The following is a 27,983-nucleotide window of genomic DNA, read 5'->3' on the forward strand; positions in this document are numbered from 1 at the left end:
TAAAATTATTTTAACTCAGTCTTAAAAGTGTTATTAGCTTAACATTTTCACCATGCTGTTTTTTATATTAAATACAAATAAGAAGTAAATAATAATAATTAAAAAAACCGGTCTAAAAAAAACAGTTTAAAAAACCTTAGATCAATATAAAACATTACAACCAAGTTATGCACAAGTACTTTGAACACTTTATTAACCATAAAAAAGTAGGAATTTTTCACGATTTACAATCGAAAAAGTTAATTTTGAAAGTTTTGGAACCAAAAAACAAAGAGGTTGTATTGGCCAAACATAATCTTAATTTCCAAATTTAGACGTATTTGGCATTACAATGTGCTCAAAGTTTACAAAAGGCAAAAAAAAAAAGGTCGAAAAGTTTAAACATCTAGGCTTTTTATTGATATTCAAGTTATACTTTTTGAAAAACCTTGTCATCATTTTGGTAAATTACCTTTTTTAAATGGTAAGGCAACTTAAAAACGGCGAGTTAAGCAGCACTTCTTAATCGATGAAAAAACTTAGTCCATTTTAGAGCCTTGACAAATATTAATAAGAAACAAACGTATTTTGGTCAACATGCAACTTTGAATTTCAAGGAAAGTTTTGGAGACTGCTTGATTGAAACGTATTGCTTGCCGAAAACTGCAACCGGAAAAAATGGCGTTTGCTTTAAAATAAAAAGTCCCTGCAGTTCGAAAGCATGGCAAAGAACAATGTAAAATGCCCGAACGAGAGTTCAAATGAAAACTGCTATGATGTTGTGCATAAAAGTTTAGTAGGAATTCTCGAGAGATGCAAACAGAAAAAGTGGTCAATGTCAATTTTGGATTGAAACTATTTTAACTTAGTTTAATGTGATAAATCTCATTTAATTATATAGATTTTTTTGACAAATTAACAAGTTCAAAAGGCGGTTTGAGCAATGAAAGTTATAACTTTGTGCAGTTACTGTAAAACGAATGTTTTCTTAGAATAATAAACTCAAACAGTTTGAAAAGTAACTTGTATATCCAACTAACACTATGACATAAAGCAGAAAAAACAGTAATACTCAAGTAAGTTCAGTAGGAAAACATTGATAAATTGAAAAGATAAAACATGTTAATTTTGGTTTGAAACATACGTAATTCATAATTTAGAAGACAGACACAAAAATCAGAACGTTCATGATTTGTAAATGACAAAGAATTTGATATTAAGCCGAAATTTCTTGTTTACGTGACAAGAGGCAACTTGGAAACATCAGTAATAAGCAGCGACCTTGTCTTACTGTTTTCTTTAGATATTTTTTCGATACCAAAATGTTAAAAGTTGTATAGAAATCATTCCAATGCGGGTATTTTAGCAGCTGAAAGGCCGACTAGAACACTATGCTTAAAGGTTGGTTGTATTTGAAAATATAGTTTTTACAAATAAAATATCCACAAACTGATTAAATTTCCCCATTTTGTTTGTTATAATGTTTACCGTTGACACTTGCTTAATGACACGAATCTTAAATATCCCATGAAATGTCCATAAACTGATTAAAATTTGCCGTAAAATGTTAATACTCGCTTAATGAGCCTAATATTAAACGACCCGTCAACACAGCAGCTGGTGTGACGTCACAATCAAACGTGTTGCTGCTGCTGCATGTGCAGCATGTACTGGTGCCACCGCTCGTCGTCGGACTCGTGGGTCAGGTACCTCTTGTTCAGCCTCTTCTCCAGCGTTCTCAGGTCCTGCCAGCTCTGGTAATCCTGCGCGGTGTTAGAAAAAAAACGATTAATTTTCATCGCAGTTTTTTAATGTTATTTAAATAATGTAAATTTTTTATTGACAAAATTAGTTAAAAACATTTTGTTGCTGTTCACCTATAAAGCGGTAATATTGTTTCAGCAATTGTCTAGCATGATTAGAAAACAAATCGTCCCGGTTTAAATGGTAATGTAATTTAGATGTATGCTAATACAAGCACTAACGTGAAGCCAGCCGTGACAGAGTGACTTGTCGACGCTGGGTCTTTTTCTCTTCTTCACTTGCAGCAGCATCTTTATTAGATCTTGCGCTGTTTGAATATAAATTTAGAGAAGGGTTGTAAAAAAGGGTATATGTGGTACATATAAGATACAATTACAAAATAATTTTTATGTGTAACCAGTTTAAATGTGAATGAGTAAAAAAGTTTGCAACTACTAAAAAAATCCTATTTTTTAAAATGTTAATATTTAATTTAACATATTTTGCCACTTTTTTATTTAAATATTCGATGAAAAAAAAACAAACAAAGCTAAGAATAAACACCAAATTTTAGCATAGTGTTAAATAAATTAACTCGTTTGCTTTGCCCTCTTTAAATACTCTTACCTAACCAAAAAACTTATTACTTTTTAAGTTTTACTTAACTCATTTACCTTCAACAGGTAAACAACATTCTGTGCATATGAACTCAATTACATTTTATAGACACCAATTAACCAATTGCATACAAACTCTTTAAATTTTACACGAAACTTTATTTACAAAACTTTAAGAAGTAACCAACCTAAATGCGTGATTTCCTGCCACGGCTGCGGCGGGAACATGAAGTCGGCGTTCTGTATTTGCTGGTTGATGTCCTCGTCCTCGTTGAACGGGAAAGTCCCCGAAAGCGAAACGTAAATGATGACTCCCACCGACCACATGTCCAACGACCTGCGGAAAGTGAGGAGATAATTTTTTTAATATTTTTTTTGAATATTTGCAGCTTTAACACTGAATGACGTTGTTTTGGTTTGAATCATATGAAAAACTTCGTAAAATAAAAATTGTGTTAGTCGGTTCGCGGTTGTTATTTAGTGATGGACAGTATCTTCCTCAGATTATATTAGTATTAGAAAAACCCTGTCTGTAGTAATTTAAAATGTTTAAAATATATTTGAAGTCAAGATATATATTAGCTTACTGTTCCTACAATTATATAAACAAAACAGTTCTAAGCTTTTTTTTTTAATTACAAAAACATTTTTTTTATTTTGTATTAATGTTAAAACTTGTGAGGCAACAGAGCATAAAATATAGCTTCATAAATTTTATATTTACCCAAAAGAACATAATTTTATAGAAAACATAATAATTTGTGAAAATTTCAAAAGGAATTGTGTGTCCTACGTAAAAAAATTGATAAAAGGAAAAAAAAAATTAATAAGAAAGTGAATTACAACAAATTTAACTAAACTAAAATAATTTGTTGTAATTCACATTCTTATTAATTTTTTTTTTACTTTTATTAATTTTTTATCTAGGAAATGGCCAAGGCAAATGATAGTGTAATATATTTCATTTTGCTTTGGGGCCAAATCGTAAAAGATATTAACATTTTTTATAAAATAAACATCTAACAGTTTAAATAACATGCAAACTAAGGGAAAAAGAAAAAATATATATAAAAAATATTTATTTTTGGATTTAATACCATAATAATGAAAAAAAAACCTTTATTTTTGGAGGGACCCCATGAAATAATTCAAACCCCAAACCAATTTTTTTTTAATTAAAGACAAAGGTGCGTTCTCTAAAATAAAATAAAAACATTTTAGATAGCTTTTAAGATAAGGAAAATAATTGACATTAAAGTTTTATGTTTTTTGAAAAATTTATAAACTTGCCTATAAAATTAACTTTATGCTCGTTTTTTTTATACATGCAAAATTTTCGTTTAACTTTTTTCATAAAAAAAAGTACCTACTTCAACAACAACTCAACTCAATAATTCACTCTTTCAAAAGTTCAACCAAACTTTTAAACCTGTTGTAGCATTCTTTAAAAATTTTGTTAAAGACTAACAAATAATACTTTTCTGACAGACATACTTAAATGTTTGTGTTTCTCGAAGAAGTTTTGTTTATGAAAATTCTTTTTTTACGTAAAACAAAATTAAACTCAGTAGACTTTTAAAGTATAACTTTAAACGTTTTTTTTTATACATGAAAAACTTTTTCACAAAAAAAGTACCTACTTCAACAACAACTCAACTCAATAATTCACTCCTTTAAAAGCTCAATCAAAGCAACTCTTTCAAACCTGTTGTAGCATTCTTTTTTGAGAACTTCGGGCGCCAGGTACGCGGGTGTTCCGACGACCGACCTCCTGAACGACTTTTGGCCGATGATGCGGGCGAACCCGAAGTCGCACAGCTTCAGCTGAAATTTACACCTTGTTTGTAAAAAATGGGTTGAATTATGTTCACACTAACTTTGGCTTTTAGTTGTTGCTAGTTGAGTTGCTAATTATTGCAAACAAAATAAAGAGATTGTAACAGTTTTAAAAATGAATAAACTAAACTCAAGTAGTACAAAGTAAAAAAATTAAAATATTTTTTTTTACAATCATTCTTAATAAAATTTTCATTCAGTAATTGTTATATAAGTTTTACAACTTTGCCTGAAACACGGGTTAAAGTGAAAAATCATTATAAATAAAAAATTCTAAATCTTAATAAGTAAAGAATTTTTTTTATGTCGATTAAGCAAATTATAGAATCTAATAAATAACAATCGAGATTATTTTTTTGAAAATTTGAGGTTGTGTAAATCAAGAAAGAAAAAAAATGCCATCTGTTATGTCTTAGCTTAATATTTTTGTTTAAAACAAAAAATCCACCTGATTAAAACAATGAACCTAAATAACTAAGTTAAAACTAAACAACTATCGTCAAAAGGCTAGTGTTTCTTTTGAAGATCTTTTTTTGCAAAAAATATGTTATTTGATTAAAAAATCTTTCAGCAAGCAGCTCAATTACTTTGTTTCTCCGTATCAACGTTAACAGGATATGTTTGGAGAATGATCAAACAGCATTATTAACAAATAACATTACTTATTCGCAAATTGCCTCGTCACGCTTCGTTTGGCATCCGATGATCTGCCTGAAAACACGCTAAAAATGCGCGCCACTAGGAGCGGCAAAGAGACCGTTTTTCTGGCAACGACCAATACACCAAAGTTAGATTTATTATACGTATTCAATTAAATCCTATCAAAACCCCTTAAATGTTTTTTGAAACTAAAGAAGCGATGTTGCCAGTGTTTGACAGTTTACAACTTAACCGTATGCACTGATACGTGTACAAATGACTGCAATACAAACCTGAGGAAAGGCGTCGTCTGTGGAAAGAAGGACATTTTCCGGCTTCAAATCGCAGTGCACAACGTTCTGCTTATGCAGGTACCTCAGAGCCATCAGTATCTGCAGGAGTTTATCATAAAATAAACATGATCATTCTATTTAGTAAATTTTTTACAAAATACAGTTTTTGTGCTCTACTTTTAAGTGTGAACGTGTAATCACCATGATAAGCTTTTATGTAAAAGCTACTACAAATAAAAATAGACTATTCACTGTTGTATTTAATTGAAGGAGTATCAATAAACTACATATTTGACCAAATATAAGTTTTCAAATTACCAACCAAAAAATAATAAAAACATAAGACATTCATATACTTGACTTAATCAATCAATTTATATTCAACGCTTTTGATAGGTTTTAGAAACTCAATAGAAATAAACCAATTTAACCTGAGTAATAAGAAACTTGGTCATTCGTTCGGGAAGCCTACCCCTTTCGCTTGACAGGATCATTTCAAGCATGTCGCCTCTCAGCTTCTCCATGACGACGAATATTTGCTCTGGGGTTTCGAACATGTTGTACAAGCGAACTACTCCCGGGTTGTCCAACGACTGTTATTACAGATTGTTATTTTCAATATCACAGTTCACACTAAAACATATCAACAGTAACTAAATAGATGCAGATCATCTTTAAAGATATTTCACAGATGTACATGCTATGACCATACAACAGCATATAAACTATAATCAAAAAAATCTCTTGTGATTCAACGTTTCTTCCAAAACTACTTTAATTTAAACCACTACTAAACAAAGATTAAAAACATACTTTCCAACCTCAAAAACCTTTTTAAATACTTTAAAACATTTTTTTTCTTTTTTCAATGTAATACTTTTTATAACTTATATAATTAGTTCACAAATAACAGCAAAAAAAAAATATTCATATATTTTCTATCTCAAATATTTAAATTTTTAAAATTTCATCTTTTTTTCTACTCCAACACTTTTTACACCTTACACAACTATTTCACAAACGACAAACGAAACTCGCCTCCAGTATCTGCACCTCGTGCCTCAGCTGCGACTCCTCCTTATGCTGGAACCGCTGCTTCTCCACCACCTTCACCGCCACGTCCAGCCCCCGCTTCCGGTGCTTCCCCCCGTACACGATGCCGAACTGGCCGCTGCCGAGCACGTCGTCGGGGAACACCTGGTATATCTCGGAGATGTCCGAGGCCTTCTCGTCGCTCACGTCCCGCTGGAACGAGATCATCACGGACACTTCTGGTTGGTGGAAAAGAAAAATGTGTTAGTTTGTGAGCGTAGCGGGTTGGTGCGTGAGTTGTTGTTTTTTATTAATAGTTAATGTTCTCATGCGAATTATTAATATTCTTAAAATGAATTGTTTGAAGGCAGCCTTAGTTTTATAGCAGAGACTGGACAGCTTTGAGTATTGTGATCTACGTGTAATAAAATTGGGTTTAAAACCAATTATGTTCTGTTTGAGTAAGAATTGAAAATGTTTGTACAATAAACGAAAGTATCTGTTGTTTTTGTAAAAGAATTAATACAGTCTTTTTATATGGTTTTTTTAAACCAATGTAGATAATAATATTTTCAATAACCACTAATCTAATTTTTAGTGCTTTTATTACTTAAAGAATAACAGTATGAATCTTCATATTAAGGTAATATATAACGCCTTTGAAAAGTATTTAAACTTTTCTACAATTATTTGACATAAAAAAGTGTGTTGCATGAACATCAAACTAAACTTTTGACGAGCTGTCATGAAAGTTAGATTGAAGTTACTTACTGTCATTTTGTTAAATTAACAATGTTTCATGTAAATATTGATAAGTCGGCTTAAAATATAAGTTTTGCTGCAAACGTGCATAATTAATAAGAATGATAGCCCATCAAGTAACTTTAATGTTAATGTTTCAAGCTTAAATCGCAAAAGCATCTTAAAAAGTGGCGCGTTTATTAAACATGTCAGATTTTGCTTAAAACTGCTTTGAAGCATGAAGATTACAGTAAATAGGTTTTATTGGCATCAATAAAACTTTTCTTGACATTAATTGTCAGGGCTAATCAGGATTTTTTTAAATAAAACGGCATACCATCTGTAATAAATATCATTGATTGAGAAATTAGATTAACTTATTTTAGTAATTATTTACATACTTGGATGAAACTACCAAAATATAAAACTAACATATATTTTTAAGAAATATTTAAGACTTAAACTTTTAAATAACGTTTAAAAAAAATTCTACAACTATAAACCAAAACACATTATTTTTATTTAAACATGATACTAATAACTGAAAAAGTATTTGTTAATAACAATACAAAACAACTTTTTTTTTAAATTCCAATACATAACCTTGATATCAATTAAATAAAAAAGTATCAGCCATTGTCAATTTTTTTATAATTAGCAAAAGTCAGAAAAAAAATAAATAAACTAGATGTTGTATTAATTTAAAAGAGTAAAAAACGAAGTAGTTTTTTTTTGAATACTACAAACTACAATAACAAGCAACTATATCTATAAAAAAAAACTTCAGAAAAACTTGTAAAATACATTCTTCAAACGTATAAGTACTTGTAAAACCTAGTAAATTATCTAAAAATCTAAAGAATTTTCAAATCTTACTGTAATCATTATCTTAAAAACTTTACATTGAAAAGTTTTTTGTTTAATTAAGTATTTTTGTACAACTGCTGCATACATAATAACCTATTAAGCATGACGTAGATTAAATACCGTAGATAATGTTATGTACATTACAATTAAAAATTACAGTAACTCAAGGTAATACGTTTTTTTGGGTTTTTTTTAATTGATCAAAAACTTTATTAAAAAAATTAAAGTGCAAACAAACGAAAAAGCAACAACACTGAAATAACAGTTATTTAGCTTTTAAAAAAGCTGTTGTTTACAACCATTGAAAAAAATTGCAAGTAATCAATTGAGAAGAAACTAAACTGTATAAAAAAAACACTAGACAAAACAGCAGTAAAAGCAAAAAAGACAAAAAACAAAATCAATCACAAACTGTTATGTGCTTGCTTTTAATCTACTTAAAATTAATCAATGCAAGAGCATTTGCAATTGTAACGCTATTACATATCGATAAATGTTGCGACTATTACCAAAAATTATACGCCTTCTACTGTGTTTTTGTTTGCAAATGACGAAATGGCTATTCAGACGTCTCCTTTGATTAAAATTTTAAAAGGTTTGTTTTTTTTTAACAAATTAACTGAAAAAAAAATTGGCAGGAAACTTAATTCAATCAAGCTTTCAGCTGAGTTTTTCTCCATGGTAAATCATTCCGAGTTAGCCACTTACATAAGTCAACATAAACCGCTGTATTATACGGACTTTACGATATTTGTTAAACATTTAAAAAATACAACATAGACATGGTTGCCACTGATCAAGCTGAGAAAAAATTCCTGACTTTTCCTGACTTTTTACCAAAATTTTCCTGACTTTTCTAAATCAGTTTTACTTATATAAATTGTTCACTTAGTTTAATAAAATACTAACCAAACTATTTAATCTATTAAACAAGAATATACTTAATTAACTGTAAAAAAAGACATAAAAAAGTAAACTATATATCTGTTGTATTAAATATTTCATCTTATCATTTAGTATAAAATTTGTAACAAATAAATATACTCTTATTTACTTTAAAAACTTAAGTTACTCTACAAAAAATACAAACAATAAGTAAATTTTATCTTGGCATATACCTCTCTTATAACTTAATTTAAAAATTTTAACAACATGAAAAATTATAAAGAGGTAAAGTATACACATTAACTTGTTACATAAAATACTAAACTAACTGCTTAATTATAGAGAACTCAATTATTTAAACAAAAAAACACTTTGATTCTAAAATTATGCTAGATAAACTTTTTTGTATATATCAGTTATATCAGTGTCCTTGCTACAGATCATCAATTATAAAAAGCTTACAAAATCTGCTTGTTCAAGTACGGTACTTGTTCAGTATGTTAATAGAAAATGTTTGCAGTTTTATAAAGGATATTTTACTAATTTATACCAGGTGAAGGCATTTAAAATAAAATTAAATATTTTTGTAAATTTCTAGGAAAATTTTGGAATTTTTTTAGACTTTAAAGGACTTTTAATTAATTTTTACCATTTTAAGGCTTTGGAAAACAAGGAATTTTGTAAATTTAAACTGACAAAATCTGATTTTTTTTTTAACTTTATCAAATTTCCTGACTTTTGTATTTTTTTTAATTTTTCCTGACTTTTCCTGATTTCCTGACTTTTCCTGACCGAGTGGCAACCCTGCATAGAATAGTTCCATTTCTTTTTTAAATATCGCTAAATCAACATCAAACAAAATCGCAAACTAATCTTTTGCGAAAAAAAAAAGTCACCGTGGCAAGTTCATTTGCCGAGCAGGTGAAACACCTAAAGTATGAAACAAACAAACTTCGCTTCACGGTGACGCTGCTGGACGACGGTCGCTCCACGCTGCACTCAACCGGCTTCAGCGCCTTGCCGATGGAATCCCTCCACTTGGTCAGCGTCGTCGCTCTGCAACGTTTGTAAAGTTCAAGCTACCTCATGTTTTCTTTGCGGTAAAATAGTATCAGTTTGAAATTTTACTTTTTAAATTTTGAAAATATCATTAAAGTTTCTTTATCCGAAAAAAAGTAAAAGAACATTATTGCTCAGCGCGTTTACTTTGTTAACACGAAACGTACGCGCGCGCTTGAGAACGGTATTGATTTTGCGCTGTGATGAAATGAAGTTATGACAGTCGTTAGAGATATCAGGAACTAATTTAATAATTTCGCACTGAAATGTCTATAGAAAGATCGATTTCGAAGAAAATTTTACATAACGCTTTCGTGTATGCAAAACTGTGCGATGACACGACGGCTGACAGCTGACTGCGTGTGTTTAACATATAACCACTTAGATTAAACAGTCGCCTAAAATTATATATCTTGACACTGCAAATTATTTGTTAAAATCAATTTAAGAACATTGAAACTGCTATGAGCTTCGCTTGTTGTTAAACTTATAATCTCTAATTAGATCGAAACCTTTGATTTTTTAGAAACGCTTCAAAGGTTTAAATTTAACAGACGTCAAACACAAACTTGGCGTCTTTCTCGGCAGTGATGTATATGTCGGTTTCGCTGGTGTTCAGCTTGAGGAAGTCGACTCGCTCGCTCGTGCCCTCTTCCACTTTGCAAACCATCTCGGTGCTCAGTATCTTGCTGAGCGGAATATCCTGTGTTTTTATTTGTAACAACTGATTTTGTAAGCTTTGTTGGCTGGCGCTCACAAAATGCGAACGGACAAAGTTTGCAAGTTGTGCTTGTGCCTTGAGTTCATTCGTCAGAACTGTTTCAATTAATATCGAAAAAATAGCTTTACTTGTTGTTCAGTACATTAACTCAGTTTTTTTGTAAATTTTCTATGAAAAAATCGACCATTAGAGTAAGTTTAATAATTTTTTAACTTAACGTATATAAAAAGATAGAAACATTCAATATTAGTAATAAGTATAGAATACTTACAAATGTTTACAGGCATTTTAGAATTTTGTTAGATTTTTTCATTTCATTTAAATAATGCGTACTAATTTAACAAAAAAACACTGACCATAAAGTAATTAAATTACCATTTTGTTGAACTATAAACAACTAACAAACTTGATTATTATCTAAATTAAATTTTTCAACACAATAAGTTTTATTAAGTTATAAGTTTTATTTTAACAAACGTAATAAAGTTTTATTTGAATGTTATTTTTCCAAGATTAAACAAAAAATTTGAATGGAATGTTGCATAAGGGTTTTTCCGGATAATACTGTAGTCAGTTTACCATGTCTGTAAACTGACTATTAAACAAATAGATGGTTTTAGCGGCTAACTTGAAAGACGCTATTTGGTTACACTTGGCAAAATAATATAAGAGGAAACTGAAGTTTGTTTACTATACAACGATTATTCAATTAAAAAATTTAAACTTACTTACAAATTTTGATTAATTAATTTCAAGATGACTTTACATGTAAACCAAAAATTTAAATACTAAAATATAAACTTTTAAATTTTTGCACATACCCTTATGAAGTTGGTACCTTTATCGCTTCTGTATTGAGTAAGCGATTTTGAGTCAAGCCTCCAGAACCTTCGACTTAACATGGGAAATACATTAAGATCCTATAATATTTTTTTTTAATTAATACTTAACAACAACTTTTTAGTATTTTACTTTTAAGTATTAATAACTAAGTTTATGAAAATAATATACAAAACTTTTTTTTTACATTTTTAACTATCAATCACTAAAAGCCCTTTTAGTATATGACTCGAAGTTTTGTTGTTATAACACTCATAGTTGCAAAAACAACAGTAGTTTGAAATACTTGGTTCACATTTTATACACACATTAAACTTCAAAATAAAAATACACTATATTAAATCAAATTTAAAGGTTGGTAAATTTTTTCTCTCAGGAAGTTGGCGAACTACGCAGATATCAAAATGCATCGAAGTTTATTTAAAATTGGTGATTTAATTTTCCGAGAAAAACATCGTGTTGTTGCAAAACGATTGCCTGGAGAATCTAAATAATTTTCGAATTGTTTTGTTGTACGAACACTGCTTATATTAACGTAATTTTTATGTAGATTAGTCAAAATAAACGTATAACTTTTAAACTTTGAGAAAGTTTTTGTTTAAATAAGTGTATAGCACACACTACTGTGCAATTAAATATTTACACGTCACTATGCTGATTTTGATCGTAAATAAAAAAAGAAACGATAATAAACATAAATAATAACTAAATAAAATACCTTTTTGCTTGTTTTAAAGTTTTTTTTTATTTCTAAGTTTTCAAACTAAGCATTAAACGGTTTTTCATAACTGTACCTTACCAACCCATTGACTTCTCTGAAACTTATATAAATATCACACAGAGCAATTTAACAAAATCAACTGACGGCGGCGTCGGAGTTGTTGAAGTGGAGCAGCCACCCTTCCCTCAGTATCGTGCTCCCGCTGTGCTGCTTCGTGTTTCTGAACGACTCCGCGATCCTCATCAGCGGTATCTGCTCCTGCGGCCTGTTAGTTGTGGGTTTTGGTTGAAATGCAATCATGGGACATGCACGACCGTACCGCGTTTCATTTTTGTTTGACCAAAGTTAGTTTTGTGGGTTTTTGTTTTGAAATTATTTTTTGAAAGCAATGCTCAAACAAACCTGTTACATAGAGTTTTTAGTTGCAGTTGATTGGTATCTGAAACAGTGTTAACGTCTTTCATCACAAACAATTTTACAACAAATGTGTTACGTTCGAAAACACTAAAGTAACGCATAAACAATTTAGCTTATCCATGTAAAGATGTTTCGGGCCTTTTGAGTTTTCAAGTGTTAGCAAGATAAATCAAAAATATATATAGAGCCTGTCAGAAAAACTTGTGGTACAACGAAATTTATTTGACTGAATATTTAAATGTCATCCTGTTTGCAGTTGGACTACTTAAAACATGGCATTAAATTGTAGAACCCAATAAGGTTTGGATAACGCATCGGTTTAAACTATCATAAAAAATAACTTATTGTAAAAGTAAAAAAATATGTTTTTTTATAACAACATAAACGAAACTAAAGAAATTAGTTAAACACTAGGAAAAATAAATTGTCATGCAATTCTCTAAAACTATTCAAATTTTTAACTTTGATTTTGTCAATAAGAAAAATTAACAAGTTGACTAAACAAATAAATTCATGTATAAAAAGAGTTATGCATAGGATGTGATATAAGAAGTGTAATCGTGGAATAATAAACTATTTTTAGACACATAGGAAATAAAATTGAAGCTATTTTTAGGCAAAGAAGGAAGCATAAATAATCTAAACGGTAGGCCATATTTAATTTTAATTAAATAATCAAAATTGTGTTTAAATATATATATAGTATTATTTTTTTAGATTGACTATTATCAGAGTGCTTCTTTGCAACTTGTTGCTACATAAAAACAACTGTTTTCGAGCTTGCTTGCAATTGCTTCAGTGCTGCTTGCACAAACTATCATAGCAAAATAAATTGATTTTACAAAAATGAAAAAATATGTATTAATGAGCTGATCATTACTAGAAAATCATTACCAAAAATTGCTTCAATTTAAAACTTACACGTTGTGACTCGTTTTAGAAAAAATAATTAAATTTAAAAAAATGGAGTTGAAATGTTTATCAATAACTACAACCTCTATTTTTTCAAAAATTCAAATAATTTTTTGAAATATGGTTAAAATAAGTTTTATAATATAAAAATTTATATTATTTTTGAAAATTAATTTTTATTGAGTATATTTTTTAAATTCTTCTTTACTACCATTATCTTATTAATTAGACCTAGATAGAAACTTTGAATTTTTTCACAAATATATATATTTTTCGAGTTGTGGCCCTTATACTTTTTTAAAATATATTCAAGTTGTCCGAATCTGAATTGAAAGATCAGCTGATCATTAATAAAAACAAAAATGTTCAAGCTAAAACTTACCCTAATCAAAGTAATCAAACTGAAAAATTAATAAAACAAAAAACAAGCTACTAACTCGTCCACCATCATGGAGTTGTCTTCGGAAGTGGACACGTGGCGGCACTGTTGCTGGGGCGGTTTCTCCAGCGCCACTTCGGCGGGGGGCGGAGGCAGTAGGGAGTTCCCCCCTCCGTTGCCGTTCACCTTGCCCCCGTTGCCATGGGGAGGGAAGACGTCCTGCTCGTTGCTGTCCGAATCGGATTCCAGTTCGGATTCGTCCATGTCGGCTTCGGATGCCGCTGTTGCCATGGTTACTTGTCAGGTGATGAGTGCAAATTTTTGATTAGCATTTTTTAAAGGAAAATGTTGCATATGTGAGAAATTATTTCAACTTTTTTTTAAAGTTAAGATAAAAAAAAGTTTTCCAAAAATTAGATTACTTTACTTCAATGTTTAAAAAAACATTAGAGTGAGTTAAGAGAAGTTCAAAATAAAAATCAATACACTTTATATTTTCTAATTGAACTTTTAATTTTAACTTTAGCCAAGCATTTTCAGTATTAGATTTTATTTTTGAATACTTTAGCATTTAGATTGGTCACATTATAAAAACGAAATACGAAAACAAACTAATGTGAAAATGCTAGCACACGGTTTTACTTTCACACCGATGTGCAGTTGATTTAAAATGACAATGTCTTGAAAACTTCTGCTTGTTGGCAATACTCGAGTTTCTCGGAAAATTATTCTTACATATAAGGTGTTGTGATCACAGAAAACAAAAAACAATAAACTAGTTCATAGCACTCGTCGAAACGATGTCTGAAAAACAGCAACATCCACGCACAGAAAAAACAAAAACCGCAATTCAAAAAGTAAAGTTTTAAAAGAAAAAATTTCAGGAAAACTTTCCACGAAATAGGAAAGTTGCGCACGACGGCCGAAACTTGTATGATTGAAGTGTAAACAAGCCCGAACAAGGCTGTTACGTCATAATGACGGTGTTTTTATGAGGACATCAAAGCAGTTTTGATGTCTCTCCGTGATGATGCACACTAACTGGATGCTATTTTTTCAACTTACTTTTGTGGAACTTGTGTAGGGTTACGAAAATCTTCGGCACTCGGAAGAATCGGGCTACTTTGTAAAAAAAAAGATAAAAAAACTTTATACAAACTTAAATAGATTTTTCAATGACTTTTAAATAAAAATAAACAGACAAATGATACTAAAATCTGAATTAAAATATAAATACTAGCTTCCGTCGTTTTTAAAGTCAAATTTTTGTGGAATACATTTTTGACAAAAAAACTGCCTATTTAATTTTCATGTCGAGAAACTTACAAACATTTGTATTAAAAATGAACAAATAAAAAGAATGTTACTTCACAGTAGTTCTATGTACAGTAAATTAATTTACTATAAAAACTGTATAATAAACTAATATTTTAAACGTCAATGCGTATATCATGTTCATTTTAGTTATTGAGTTATAAATTATTCAAAACCCAAAAAGACGACAAAAAAAATAATAAATTTATGTGTAAACAAACTTGAAAGCGTTTAGACAAAATTAAGATTTAGCCAAAACCAACAAAAATATAATTGGAAGCGCAATGCAAACACTGTACGGCGCTCAAAATGCTGTTTAGCACTCTTTGTAAGCTCTTAAAAAAACACAGACTACATCAAAAGGCTTAACAACGAGCATTGAAATTAAACAATAAATGTTATAAAAATACGAGTGACTCAATTTTTTACGTGTTTTATCAGTTAAAGCAAACAATTGTTAATTATCCAGCTGCGAATTTATTTATAGAATGTTTTCATACTCCTGCGTTCCTTGCGTACAAAATTAAAGGTTTTGCAAAAATAAACTTGTCTTCAGGCTACGACAATTTACGGGTCATGTTATTCGTAATTAATTAAAATCAAACTTAATGGATTTGTCAATTGGAGGTTGAGGCCTACATTTTTTTACGTAAATTAACATTGGCTATTAATTAAAAGCTTAAGAGTATATTCTCTAACACACTTTTTATAGAAAAAAAAAGCATTTACTTTTGATATATATCCAGTAGTTAAATAAAAATCTGATACAACTATGTGGTTAGACATTTGTCATCGCACAAAATTCAGAAACTTTTAAAAATGATACTAAAATACTACTATCTACTTCCTCAATTTTAAAGCAATTTAATTCAAGTTTTCAAGAAATGTTTATTTCATTATTAAAATAAAATTTTAGGAATTATATTTATGAAACTAGATTTTTTTTTTGATTATTTTTCATAAAAAAAATAAAACGTCTGTTTCCTATAACTTTTTTGAAATTTATTAAAGATTAGACTGGGAAATTTTTTAAACAAGTGCTCAAAAACTGAAGGAGGAAATAAATTTCTGATGAAATATTGATCCATATTGAACTCTCCAACTTTGATTTCTTATATCTCAAAAATTATTTCAAATTTATAAAACGTTAAAAAACAGCTGATAGCTTAGTTTTTAATGCAGAAAAATATATAACTTTGAAAATAGTGAATTACCCCATATGGCCTATTTTTTCAAAGTGAAGGTTGTAATATTATTTTATTGTTTACGACCACAAACTTGATTTTCTAAAATATATGATTGACGCTTAATAGATTTTTATTTAAAATTAACAAAATATAGTACATTTTATACAACCCACTGCATATTTTATATATCTTAGAATTAAGGCATGCTTTCTAAATAGTATTTTTCTAAAAATAGTTTTATTTTTGAAATTTATTTTAAAATACTTTTGAGTATCTTAAGTTAAAATAACTATAAATTTTCCTAATGGTGAATTATTTCAAAGTTTATTTTCTCTAAATCAGCCAATTTCATTTTGCATAACAATACAATCCTGTTCAAAACGATTATAATACATTTGAATTTATTCTTTCAAGAAACATTCTTGAAAGAATAAATTCGTTATTTCTTCTCTAGTAGTTGAGATTTCTTTATTTGTTTTCTTAAAACCAAAACAACTAACAACTATAATTCAGTAAAAGTTAATAAAATTTTTGTAAATTAATAGAAATAATAATATGAAATTTATAAAAATCAAGTAAAGATAGAGACTTAAATATTTGATTATTGACTATTATTAGAATTTTTTATTAATCAAATTTTAACTAGTCGATAAGCATAAAAGATTTTCTTACGATATGCAGTTTTTTGCACAACAGATTTTCATCTACCGATAATCTAATTAAGATGTTTCTTGTTGATAAACTTGTCAGACTAATAGACAGGTATAGATAAAATACAACATACAAGCAAATACTATTTGAGTGAATAAACAAAATTTTATAAACAGATATTAAAATAAAGATTGTTTGTTACAGACAGATACTTTAACTCATTTGACAGCTTAGTCAATTAAATTATCTGTTTAGTGTTTTTACGTAAGCAACTTTTAATCTTTTTTAGTAATAGTAAACTACCTAAAATAAAATTTAGGTTAAGTGTACCAATAAAATAACTATTTATAAATACTACATAAATAGAAACAAGCTAAGAATTCAACTAGGGTTTTAATAAAGACTTAATTTCGTTTAAACAACTATCAAATTTAAAGCCTTTCATTGTCATTCGCGTTTAAAAGTTTTTTGACGTCTATTTTTACCGCTTAAGAATTTTATTTGAACGTCAGCTATTAACATCATTGCTAATTTAAAATGTGGTTCAAGTTAATCAGAACACAAACTTTTTGAGTCGTGGGTCAGTTCGCCGGGGCAGTTGTCCGGTATTTCTCTCATGCACCTCTTGTGGCAGTTGAACTTGCAATCTGTTCATATTTGAAACTGGTTAGTTTCGTTCTTGAATTCAACAGATACTAAAGTATTAAAGGGTTTATAAGTTACTTACTTGAATTGCACGAACTGAATAAAAACTAAACACTTTTTATTAGGTAACTTAATATTTATTTAGTGGATTTTTGGAAACAGTAATAAATTACAAGAAAATTAAAACTGATATACCTAATAACTTATTCAATTTAGTTTTTTTATTCACCTATGACCGCTTTTTTGGTTTTATTTTAGTTTTATAGCAAGTGCAAGTGTTTAAGATTGATTTTTTTAACATTTCACCCAATGTTAACAGCAAATGATTTAAACAACAACAACAACTTCGGCTTCAAGTTTACACTGTGAAAGGAAAACGTCTCAAGCTTTTATCTTGTGGCACTTGAAATTTTCGCTAACAATAACACGGTTAGGGCGGTCAACTTCTGAATTCGCTTTAAAAATTTCTTTTAATGTGCAAAAACTTCCACTCGCTTAGCAAATTGCAAAAAGAAACCTTTTCACGCCTTTTCAGATCAGGCAAACAATTACACCAATATTGAGTTCACAGTCACCAAATAGTAATTATATTTTCACAAAAAAAAGAAAATTTAAAGTAGTTTGGAAAATTTTCGTGAAGATTAACTGAAAAGTAAACATGTATTAAGCCGATGTCCTTGAACGTTTAACCTTGAAACAATTAGGGCTTACAGGAAATTGTTTGTACACGAAATCGCTGACCTATTAACCTTTTATTATCTTGATTGTTTATAGAGAGAAAGGGTTTAAGAAACATTATTTTGTTTCAATTTAATTAGTTTCAAAATAAACCTTGTTTAGCCGACATATCAGCCGAAATCACAAACTGTACGGTTTGTTTTTGCAGCAAAGTTAAAAACGCAGGGTAAAAAAACATTGTTTGCGATTGAAAAACTACAATTTATTTTGCAGCTTAAAGACGTCAAATATCACACAAGGCGAATGTGAGCAAACAAAAAACGCACTTGAAACGCCACTGCGCCTAGTTTTCAGCGCTGAGTGCGACTGGTTTGTTTGAATTCCTGAAAAAAGTCACTCATAAACACCTTTAATTTCAATTAATAACAAGAAGATTAGACCGACGATACGTGAGACCGCGCGTTGTGAGCGGTCAGCCGTTAAATCAGTCGAGGAATGAAAACAACTGCAACGCCCTCGCATATGCAGTATATATATATATCAATTCTAAATTAATCATTTGCAGCTTCCATGCAAATTCCAGCGTTTTCACTAGAACGCTTTTTATATAAATTTCAGAGCGTTTCAGGGTTAATAATTGTTTAAAATGGAAATTTTGCATTCATTCCAGCTGAATACGGCTGTAAAACGCTTTAAGCCCTTTAAAAAACGCGATGTTCGTGTTTTTTGACGGCTTTGAGCAAAACTAATCCCGAAACTTCAAGTTTTGCAGGCACTTGCGCATGTGACTTTCGACGAAAAGTTTTCAAAGCGAACAAGCGTATCGGGTTGCAACAAGCGCCGCAGTTTAAATGCGGCTGGAAGAACAATTTCATAACTGGCATTTACACCTTGGTTTTTGGTGGGAAAAAAGAACATTGAGTTGGTTGTTGCTCCATGTTGTCTTGGAGTTTGCAGCCAAGACAAGCGCTTGTTGTCGTTGGTTTTTGTGCGTTTTTAAAACTCGTCTACCATGAGTTTGTTCTTTATTTTTAATGTTGTAAGTGACATTTTAAATATAAGATAAGTAAAAGACTGAAAACTTTAAGGTTTAAAACTAAGTCAAGACGCTAAAAGTCAAAAAACAGTGTATTTTACTAACTTTTGCAGTAAACTTTTGCCTTCAAGAAATCAAACTTTAAATTTTATAACTATATAAATAATCCTTTAATCTCGTACTTACCTAAGTTATTCATCAAGACTAGTCTTGACTTTAATTAGTTTTCAGCGAATTTATTTAAAAAACATATGTAAAAACACAATTTCGCAAAAAATTGTAAGTTTAGCATATGGTTTTAAGAAATTGTAGCTTACATTAAATTTAAAATGCATTCTAAGCAGAATTAAATTCATAAATTTTTAAAATTTGAATTCAAATTAAATTAAAATACATTTTCCTTCTCTACTGTTAACATATCACAAGAATAATAACAGATTTTCAAAATTGAAATTTAAAACTAATATGTACTGTCACAAAACTGCCTACAATTTTTAATTCAAAAAATAGAGTAAAATTTTATATTTGTAAGTTTACAAAAATGCAGTCAAAAAGATTTGATCTCTAAAAAATTGAATTCATACACACTATGCTTCTATTTAGAACTTTTTTAATAATTCTTATTAAAGTGTTAACTTCTCACCTTTGCATTGCATACCCTGCTTGAAAATCCCCTTTAGTAATCTTCTGCAGTAGTGGCAAACCGTGGGGCGTGTATAAGTGTGCACCTGTCATTGTGACGTAATAAAACAAACTGTTAAGGTGTATTGTGAACAATTTTTAATACCTCTATAGAATTTTTTGCAACAAAATACAATGCAAGCAACATTTTGTTTTCATAATTATTAAAGTTAAATTATGATTTTATAATAACTTAAAACTACAAATAAATCTTAGAACATTTTTTTAACAGTGTTAAATAAAAGTTTCGTTAGGATATTTATTAGCAAAATTTTAGCAAATAAACTTTGAATACTTTTCGAAGTTAATAATTTTAAAATAATAATAACTTTTTTATCTAAAAAATGTTATAAAAATTATTTATATAAACATATTTGTTCACAACTGCTACAACCATTAAACATTTCAAAATAAGTTTACAGTACATCTATTTTCAGTTTTTCAATTAAACAAAACATATAATTACGAGCCTTGCTGTTAATAGAATTACGAGCTCGCGCGCGTATGACGAAACATCCAGATCAACACGTGACTTATGGATTTTTTTTTGAAGAAAAAGCAAAACGAGGCTGACATTTTAATCTTCACAGAAGCAACAAGACAGCAGACGCGCACTTTCTGCTTGACATTAAGCAAAAAGAAACGCTAAAGTAGATTTTAATGGGAAAACTAGCTCTGCTGCTTGCAGAAAATAAAAAACGTTCAGTTTTTGTTGAGAAGTAAACAAATTTAATACGGTGGGCAGTGTAGCATTTACAAAAAAACAGTTTCAAGTTTTATTTTCCTGACGAACTTCCTATAAAAGCAAACCGCAAACGTTTATTTTCAAACAAACACCTCGGGCTGACAGCAAACAAAATTTAATCTCCGGAGCAAACACAGATCCCCTGCTCAATACACAAACGCTCTGAAGTTTGCCAATTAACTTGTGTAAACACGGGAACGCGTTCTTACTAAAAATTGCAGTTGAAGACACGTTGCGGCTGTTTACTTTTAAATGTTGTTTTTCACTTCTTAACTCGATGAAACTTAAAACACGTAGAATAAAGATTTAAAGTGTTTTTTAAACTAAATTTTTTCTTTATTTTTTTTCTATAAAACAATTTTTAATAACAAAACTTTATTTTTTTTAGGCCATAAGAAAGTCCAAAACATTTTTTAAACAGTTATCCCTTATATAAAATTAAAAAACAAATTTTAAAATAATTATTGCTTAATTAAAAACAAAATAATAAATTTTTGAGACATAGTCAGTTTTGTAAGGAATTTCCGATACTAACATATGTAGGGAAAATTTTCATAGTCAACTTTATAGAAAAATTTATATAACAATCTTCAAAATTTTTTGTACTATAAACTTTATTCTATAGAAAATTTGTCTTGCATGATTAAAATGAATTGTAGGAATAAAATTAAAAATAAATATTTTACAACTAAACCTAAATTATCATATTTATAATTTTACAAAAGATTAAAATATTATTGAAACAAGATAGTTTGTTATCAAATAAGGATGACAATGTGAATTTTTTATGAAATTTCTTAAAAAGTGTAATAGTTATATATTTAATAAAATATTTTTGTCATTGTTTTAACTCACTGTGATAACTGCTAATGAACTATTCTTCAATTTTAACCCCAAAAGTTTAAAATCTTAATCTTTGAAATTAAAAACTTGGTAAATATCGACTAGTAGCTTGATTAAAATCTAAAAACTAAAACCAAATTGAAAAACAACTGTCTTATACCCATCCTGTTATTAGTTTTTTTTTACTTTTCAACATACACATTATGAAAACTGTAAGCTACATACTTAGTTATCTTAAAGCGAAAGGGATATATTTTTATTAAAATAAAATGAATACTTATTTCATGGCTCATTTTAAATAACCAATATAAGTAAACTATTGTTTATACATATAACTTTAAAAAAAAATCCAAATACTTACTAATAATTTTAGTATTTAAATTAAAAAACTATTACTAGATATATTATAATTAGATTACACATAAACTTGATTTAATATTGACCAAAGTAAAATATATCTTATATTCCAAAATAATGTAGTAAATAACAAATTTTTTTAACATATTTGCAAACAAAACTAAAACAGTCACTGAAATAAATACTTTAACTTTGTGAAAAAACTCTAGACTTTAACATTTTACACTATCATACAAAACAACTGAATATTTATATCTGCTAAAACCAAACTACTTAGCAAGTACTGAACAAAATTAAAAGAATAAAAAAACCAAGATTAAAATTAAGTGTATCAATTTACCGCATTGATTACATGACTCTTAACACAACACAACCAGTTCTACAAACAACATGTATTTATAGAAAAACCAAGTTATTCAAAAAATTCTAAATGAAATCAAAAGAATAAAAATATAAAACTAAAACAAGTTGTAGAAAAACGAACCTGGAAAGTGTGGGGGACCCTTATGGTCGCGTATCCTTCGAACCACAGAGGCCTCGCCGACCCTTTGCTCGTCTTGCTCGGCTGCGGCACTATGCTTGTCTGTTTCAAATCAATAAAATTTACACGTTTTGGTGTTTGAAATCTTGTGGAGAAACTTACAAGAAAAAGCGTAAAAGTAATGTTCCTCTTCTTTTTCCAGTAATTGAATAGGGCACTTTGCTTACTTTAATTTCATATTTTTTTATAGATAAATAGCCTTAAGATACATGTTACAATAAAAGACCTTCATTTTAACTATTCAATTGAAAAATAGCTCTTTATAAAATACTCTAATTGTACGACTAACTTCGATTACAGTGATACAAGTTCTTAGCAAAACAAAGCTAAATTTTTACACCGCATTGATTTTTTTGTTACCAAGTCTGACTGACGGTGAGGGCAAATAATTTATTTATTCACAGGGTTGCCACTCGTTTTTTCAAAATTTTTTCCAGGTTTTTAAAAGTACACATTTTTTGGTCTATTTTTCGTTTCAAGCTAATTTCTATATAAGAAACTGTGTTTAATAGTATAAAAACATTGAAAAGATACTGTAAAGTTACTTTAAATGTGTTTTTTAATCAAAATATTTTTGATGATATTAAAAAAAAATTATTTATATGATAGATTTTTTTGTGTAAAATCGAAATTTTACTACTGAAAATGTTTAAATTATTTGAAGTTCCAGGTTTTTCCAGGTTATTTTTGCTTAATTTGTCAAATTCCAGGTTTTTCCAGGTAAAGTGGCAACCCTGTATTTAACATAAATCATTGTCAACTGACCGTGGAGGCGAAAGACTCCTGCGGGGTGATGCCGTTGTGGAAGGGCGGGGAAGTGCAGACGGACATCTTCCTCTTCTTCTGCATCGTGCAGTTGTTGGGAATCTTGTACGCGCACCGCTTGTGGTAGTTCAGCCCGCAACCTGAAATGCGAGGAAGAGTTTGGAAATGTGATATTTGGTATCAGCGCTATTTGTAAATACGATAACAGGTTTTTGTGCATGGAAAAATGAAGCACCACTGTTTATAGATTTTGATATGAAAATTTAGTTTGTATGGATGGTGATGTTCTTATGAACAGTTTATAACATCATGTGTACTTCACAAACTAAAAAAAAGTATACAAAACTAAGGATAAACCAAGTAATTTATTTTCAACTGTTTACAGTTTTATTTATATCGATTAGTCATGAAAACTTGGCTAAAATAAACTGTATAATTTTTTTGATTTTGTAAAACAAAACTGGCTAGCTTGCAGTTTTGTGATACAAGTTATTTTGAGACTTTAACTTTTTATTAAACTGTTATTTAAACAGTCGTACAAACAAGGAACTTAAACAGGGTTTAATTGAAAACATGTGATACTTTATATTAAAACTTTAAAACTTACAAATTTTATTGAATAATTCAGAAAAATACAAGCTTAAATTCACGTACAAACAGTAGTTTTTAGTCTAGGTTTTAGTTATATTCGTAGAGTAGTATAACTTTATGTATAGTCATTGAAAATTTAAACAAAAGATAAAGTTAAATAGTATCTCAAAAAAGCTAAAGGCATACAAAACTGTTTTTTTTTTAAAGATAAAACTACATAGTATTAACCAAAATATTTCATATATGCAAGCTATGAAACACGTTTTTTATCGTAAGAAATGACTAACAACTTGATTTAAGTTCAAGTACGCAAATGCTTTATTTTATAACTTAAAAACTATTTATACAAAGTTAGATTTTCTACAACATAAACAATACTAATAATAAAGTTATAGTAAAATTCTGGATGGGAACTTAAGTAACAAAGGGTAGCATTGCTTATTATCTTTAATGGACCTACATTTAATAGACTTTTAAAATAAACATGTCTTTTTTTAACAGTAAAGCATTAGCGTCAATTTTATTTTAAAAAATCAGATCATAATCAGAATACTTGAAAACAGAATACAACATCATAAACATCACATATTAATACTAAAATATATATCTTTTAAAACACTTTATAGAATTATTTTTAGCAACACACTACTGCAAAAAAAGTTGATTTGAAAACTGCTATAATATAAATATGAAAAGCTTTATTGCTGAATAAACAAAAAAAATCAATAAAATTGTTATTAATACTTTGCTTCTGTAGCACAATGACTATTTTAAATTATTACAATTGTTATCGAAGTTTATTTATTAAAACAATTTTGTTTAGTTAGGTTTCCAACTGTTAGTACTTTTTTCAAGGGTGAATATACTTTTTGATATAAAATAAACACAATTTTATTGATTAAATTTGTAAACTATCATAAAACCTTACTGTCAGTTTTAAAACGTAATGTGTTTCTACTTACGTATATACAACTATAATTATTGAAGTACTAAATGTGTGTGTGTTTAGTTTTAAAACTATCCATAAAAACTGTAAAGTTTATAAGTACAATTTTTAAATTAACAAGTGGTATGCATTCAATATACGACACTTATTACTAAAAACAATCAATCATATAGATAGTAAAACAGTTTATTTTTAACATCGTTTTCATCACGCAGCACGCTTGAAAGTACTGAAGCAAGGTAAACGTGCGCGCTTTTTATTCATTCGAACAAAAATGCCTTTCATTAAAGCATTGAGTTTTCATTAAGCAATTTCGAATAAACAAACCTTCGCAGCGCAGCCCTTGCCTGACGATGCCAAACAAAAGTTCGCCGCAGTAGTCGCAGAACGCGGGGGAGCGGTAAGAGTGCACGTGAAGAATGTGGGGCTGGATCTTGCTGGACGACTCGCCAAAGTCACCTGGCAAATGCAATTATGACTTTATACTTTTGAAAACTGGCAGATACATGTGAATGAGATTTTAATTAAAAATTTTAAGGTTGAATGAATAGATGCTTTGTGAGGTTTAAACTTATTTATTGCAAAATTAATTCTGTGATTTGAAATAATATTTTGTGGCCTTTGTATCAAAATCGAACTTAGCTCAAATTATCTATTACTATTTTACATTATTAAAGGTAAAAGTAACTTCAATTGTACACAGTATTATTTTAGAAACCACTAATAGTCGTATTTAAATCTTGATTATAAAATAATTCAATTGAAAATAAGTGAGAAAATATTCTCTTTCTTTTAATCAAGATTTTAGTAAAACAATTTTTTTAATATTAGATAATTAAAAGTAACTAAAATGTATTTGGTCTAAGTAATTAAATTATTTAACAAAAGTTGAAACTAAAATTAGATTTTTTAAAGTTTATAATTTCTTTTTATAAAAAAGTTAATGTAAACTAGCTAATGTACAAGTTGTATAATATTAAAAAATATTTAAAATTAAGTTTTTCAAACACTTGAAAGTCATTGAAAAATGTTATTTAAAACCAATTTAAGTTATAATTAGAGTGTTTTTTTTAAGGAATGTTTTAGTAATAAAACTACAGATTGTAAAAAATGCTGTTTAAGGATTTTAGATAAGATAGTTTTGAAATTTTTGTATATTTTTTTAATTAAAAATGGTGAAGTTGAAGTTATTAAAAGTTACAGCTATATTTTACCAGATATCAATTTTTCAAACTTTAAAGCAATAATACAAAATAAAAGATAGTAATCCAATTAACCTTAGTAAAACTTGCAGTATCAAACAATTAAATGCTTAAAGAACTTTAAGTAAAAGGTTACATACATAAGGGTATTAACAATAAATTATAAAGCTTTTATATAATCTTATTTAATAAAAACCAGTTGTTGATGATTTAAATGTATTTTTACAATTTTTTTGTAAACTAAAGATTATGTTTTATTAAACTATTTATGAAATATAATTATTTTATAAACATTTAAATTAGAAAACTTGAATATTTTTTTTGACCAAGTATTTTAGAAATTTTAGTCAGACATTGTTGAAGATATAAAAGTAATACGAATTTTAACAAACAAACTTCATTTATTAGATATTTACATTTATCCCACACTACAAAAGCAAAAGTTAGTGCTTATGTTTTTTAAATAGCTTAACTTATGAGCTTGTGAATAAAAATAAACAAAGTTTAATCTTTATCATGTAAATTTTCATAACTTCATCAAAAAAATAATTTCATACTAATTTACCGCTCAATACAATTTCGATAATTGATTTGTTTTCCACTTGATTTGAAGAGCTCTTGATAATTTGTAAGATGTTTTCACTTTTTTCATCATGAAGAAACAGATGAATCTTTTCAGACAGATTACCGTATGCTTGAGCTTGTGGAAACTAAAAATATTTATAGTTGTTGATAAACAAAATAAAATAAAAATAATTTGTTACAATAAGAATAAAAGATTAAACAGCAACTATTTTTCATATCTCAAAATCATTGCTTATTATTATGGAAAAATTAAAAAATAATGGTTATTTTAAAAGTATGCATTATGTAACTAATATTTGAATAGTAGTTTAAAATATAATTATGTTTTTGTAGTTTGAGATCATTTTGCTATTCTTACTTTTCTAATAAACAGCAAATTATAAACTACACTATCTTAATAATTAGTAGTCTCATAGAATGCTTTTATATAAAATTGTAGATTTATGTTTTGTTTATAAAAGCTTCAATCATTTAAATTTCGGTTAAAACAATCCATATTTTTTAGTTTAGTGGTTTATTTTTAAAAAAAATTAATTAAGATAAAAAAGTAAAAATTATTGAAAACTGTTAGTACCTGCTTTGAAACTGTAGTAGCGGCCAGTTCTTTCAACTCGTTCAGAGAAAAATTGTTTCTGGTGACTTGTATGTGCTCTCTGAGCAGTCCAAATTGAAAAGTGAAGTGCATTGGACAAATTGAGTTTGTAACCGATACCATCCTCATATCATTGCTCAGCTGAGCAGCATCATTGGATTGATACATTGTGTTTATCTTCTGCTCGTTTTTGTTGATTTTGGTTTTATAACAAAACTTAAAAACTTTAAAGCTTGGTCTAAAAAGCAATAAAGAAACTAAAAAAGTATATTTCAATTAGTAAGAAGTTTGAGAGATTACGTAATAAAACACTTGTGTTTAGTATTAGGTAAATTATTTGATATGTAAACATTTAAAGTCTATGCTTTTTTTTAATCATTTGCTATGTAAATTTTATATATAAATTTTGAGATTTTAAACTAAAATTAAAAATAATTAGAACAAATATTTTAAGTATTTTTTTATTTGAACGAAAAAAATTACTCTTTTCTTATTTCAAATAAAAGTTTAGTTTTGATATCATAAATCGTTATAAAAAATAACACTTTTCAATATTCAGTAAAATTCTATTTTAATTTTAAAATATGGTTATAAAAGCTACAACATTTTTTTCTAAAATGAAACAAAAACCATGTATTAAAATAACCCTTTTTTTTCTATTTTAAATTTTATTGCTAGATATTTTAATTATCATTCATTTTTAGAGAAATTACAAAATTATTATGCTACGGATGTGGCAATTTAATTTAGAAAACTTTTTAAATTTGGCCATTATCAATTTAGGGCAGTATTTACTTATAATTTTAAATGTTTTAATAGTAGTAAGTCAAACTCGTTTTAATCAGTAAAACAAAAGTATTAGACTTGAAAGAATCAAAACAGTTAAATATATAACATGAGTTTTTTAAGTTAGAAAATTTAAACAGTTTCTTATTATCTTACG

The 27,983-nt window shown here is 28.3% G+C and overlaps 1 protein-coding gene across 1 annotated transcript; it reads right to left on the minus strand.

Annotated features, from left to right (window-relative positions):
* Nucleotides 1–27,274, minus strand: LOC145849139 (serine/threonine-protein kinase D3-like). Its single transcript, XM_082954237.1, has 19 exons — nt 27,023–27,274; nt 26,429–26,573; nt 24,989–25,120; nt 23,125–23,264; nt 22,303–22,401; nt 19,836–19,920; nt 17,400–17,480; nt 13,740–13,962; nt 12,118–12,238; nt 11,234–11,332; nt 10,261–10,394; nt 9,585–9,688; nt 6,146–6,378; nt 5,539–5,700; nt 5,108–5,206; nt 4,045–4,163; nt 2,528–2,676; nt 1,965–2,050; nt 1–1,742 (listed from the first exon to the last, which is right to left on the minus strand). Exons 1-19 carry the CDS (start codon nt 27,206–27,208, stop codon nt 1,614–1,616), a joined length of 2,526 nt encoding a protein of 841 aa, XP_082810363.1. The 5' UTR covers nt 27,209–27,274; the 3' UTR covers nt 1–1,613.
* Between the last annotated feature and the right edge of the window lie 709 nt (nt 27,275–27,983).

Source organism: Thalia democratica, chromosome 1, assembly GCF_965202585.1.
Source record: "Thalia democratica chromosome 1, ktThaDemo2.hap1.1, whole genome shotgun sequence".
In the NCBI taxonomy this organism is placed as follows: domain Eukaryota; kingdom Metazoa; phylum Chordata; class Thaliacea; order Salpida; family Salpidae; genus Thalia; species Thalia democratica.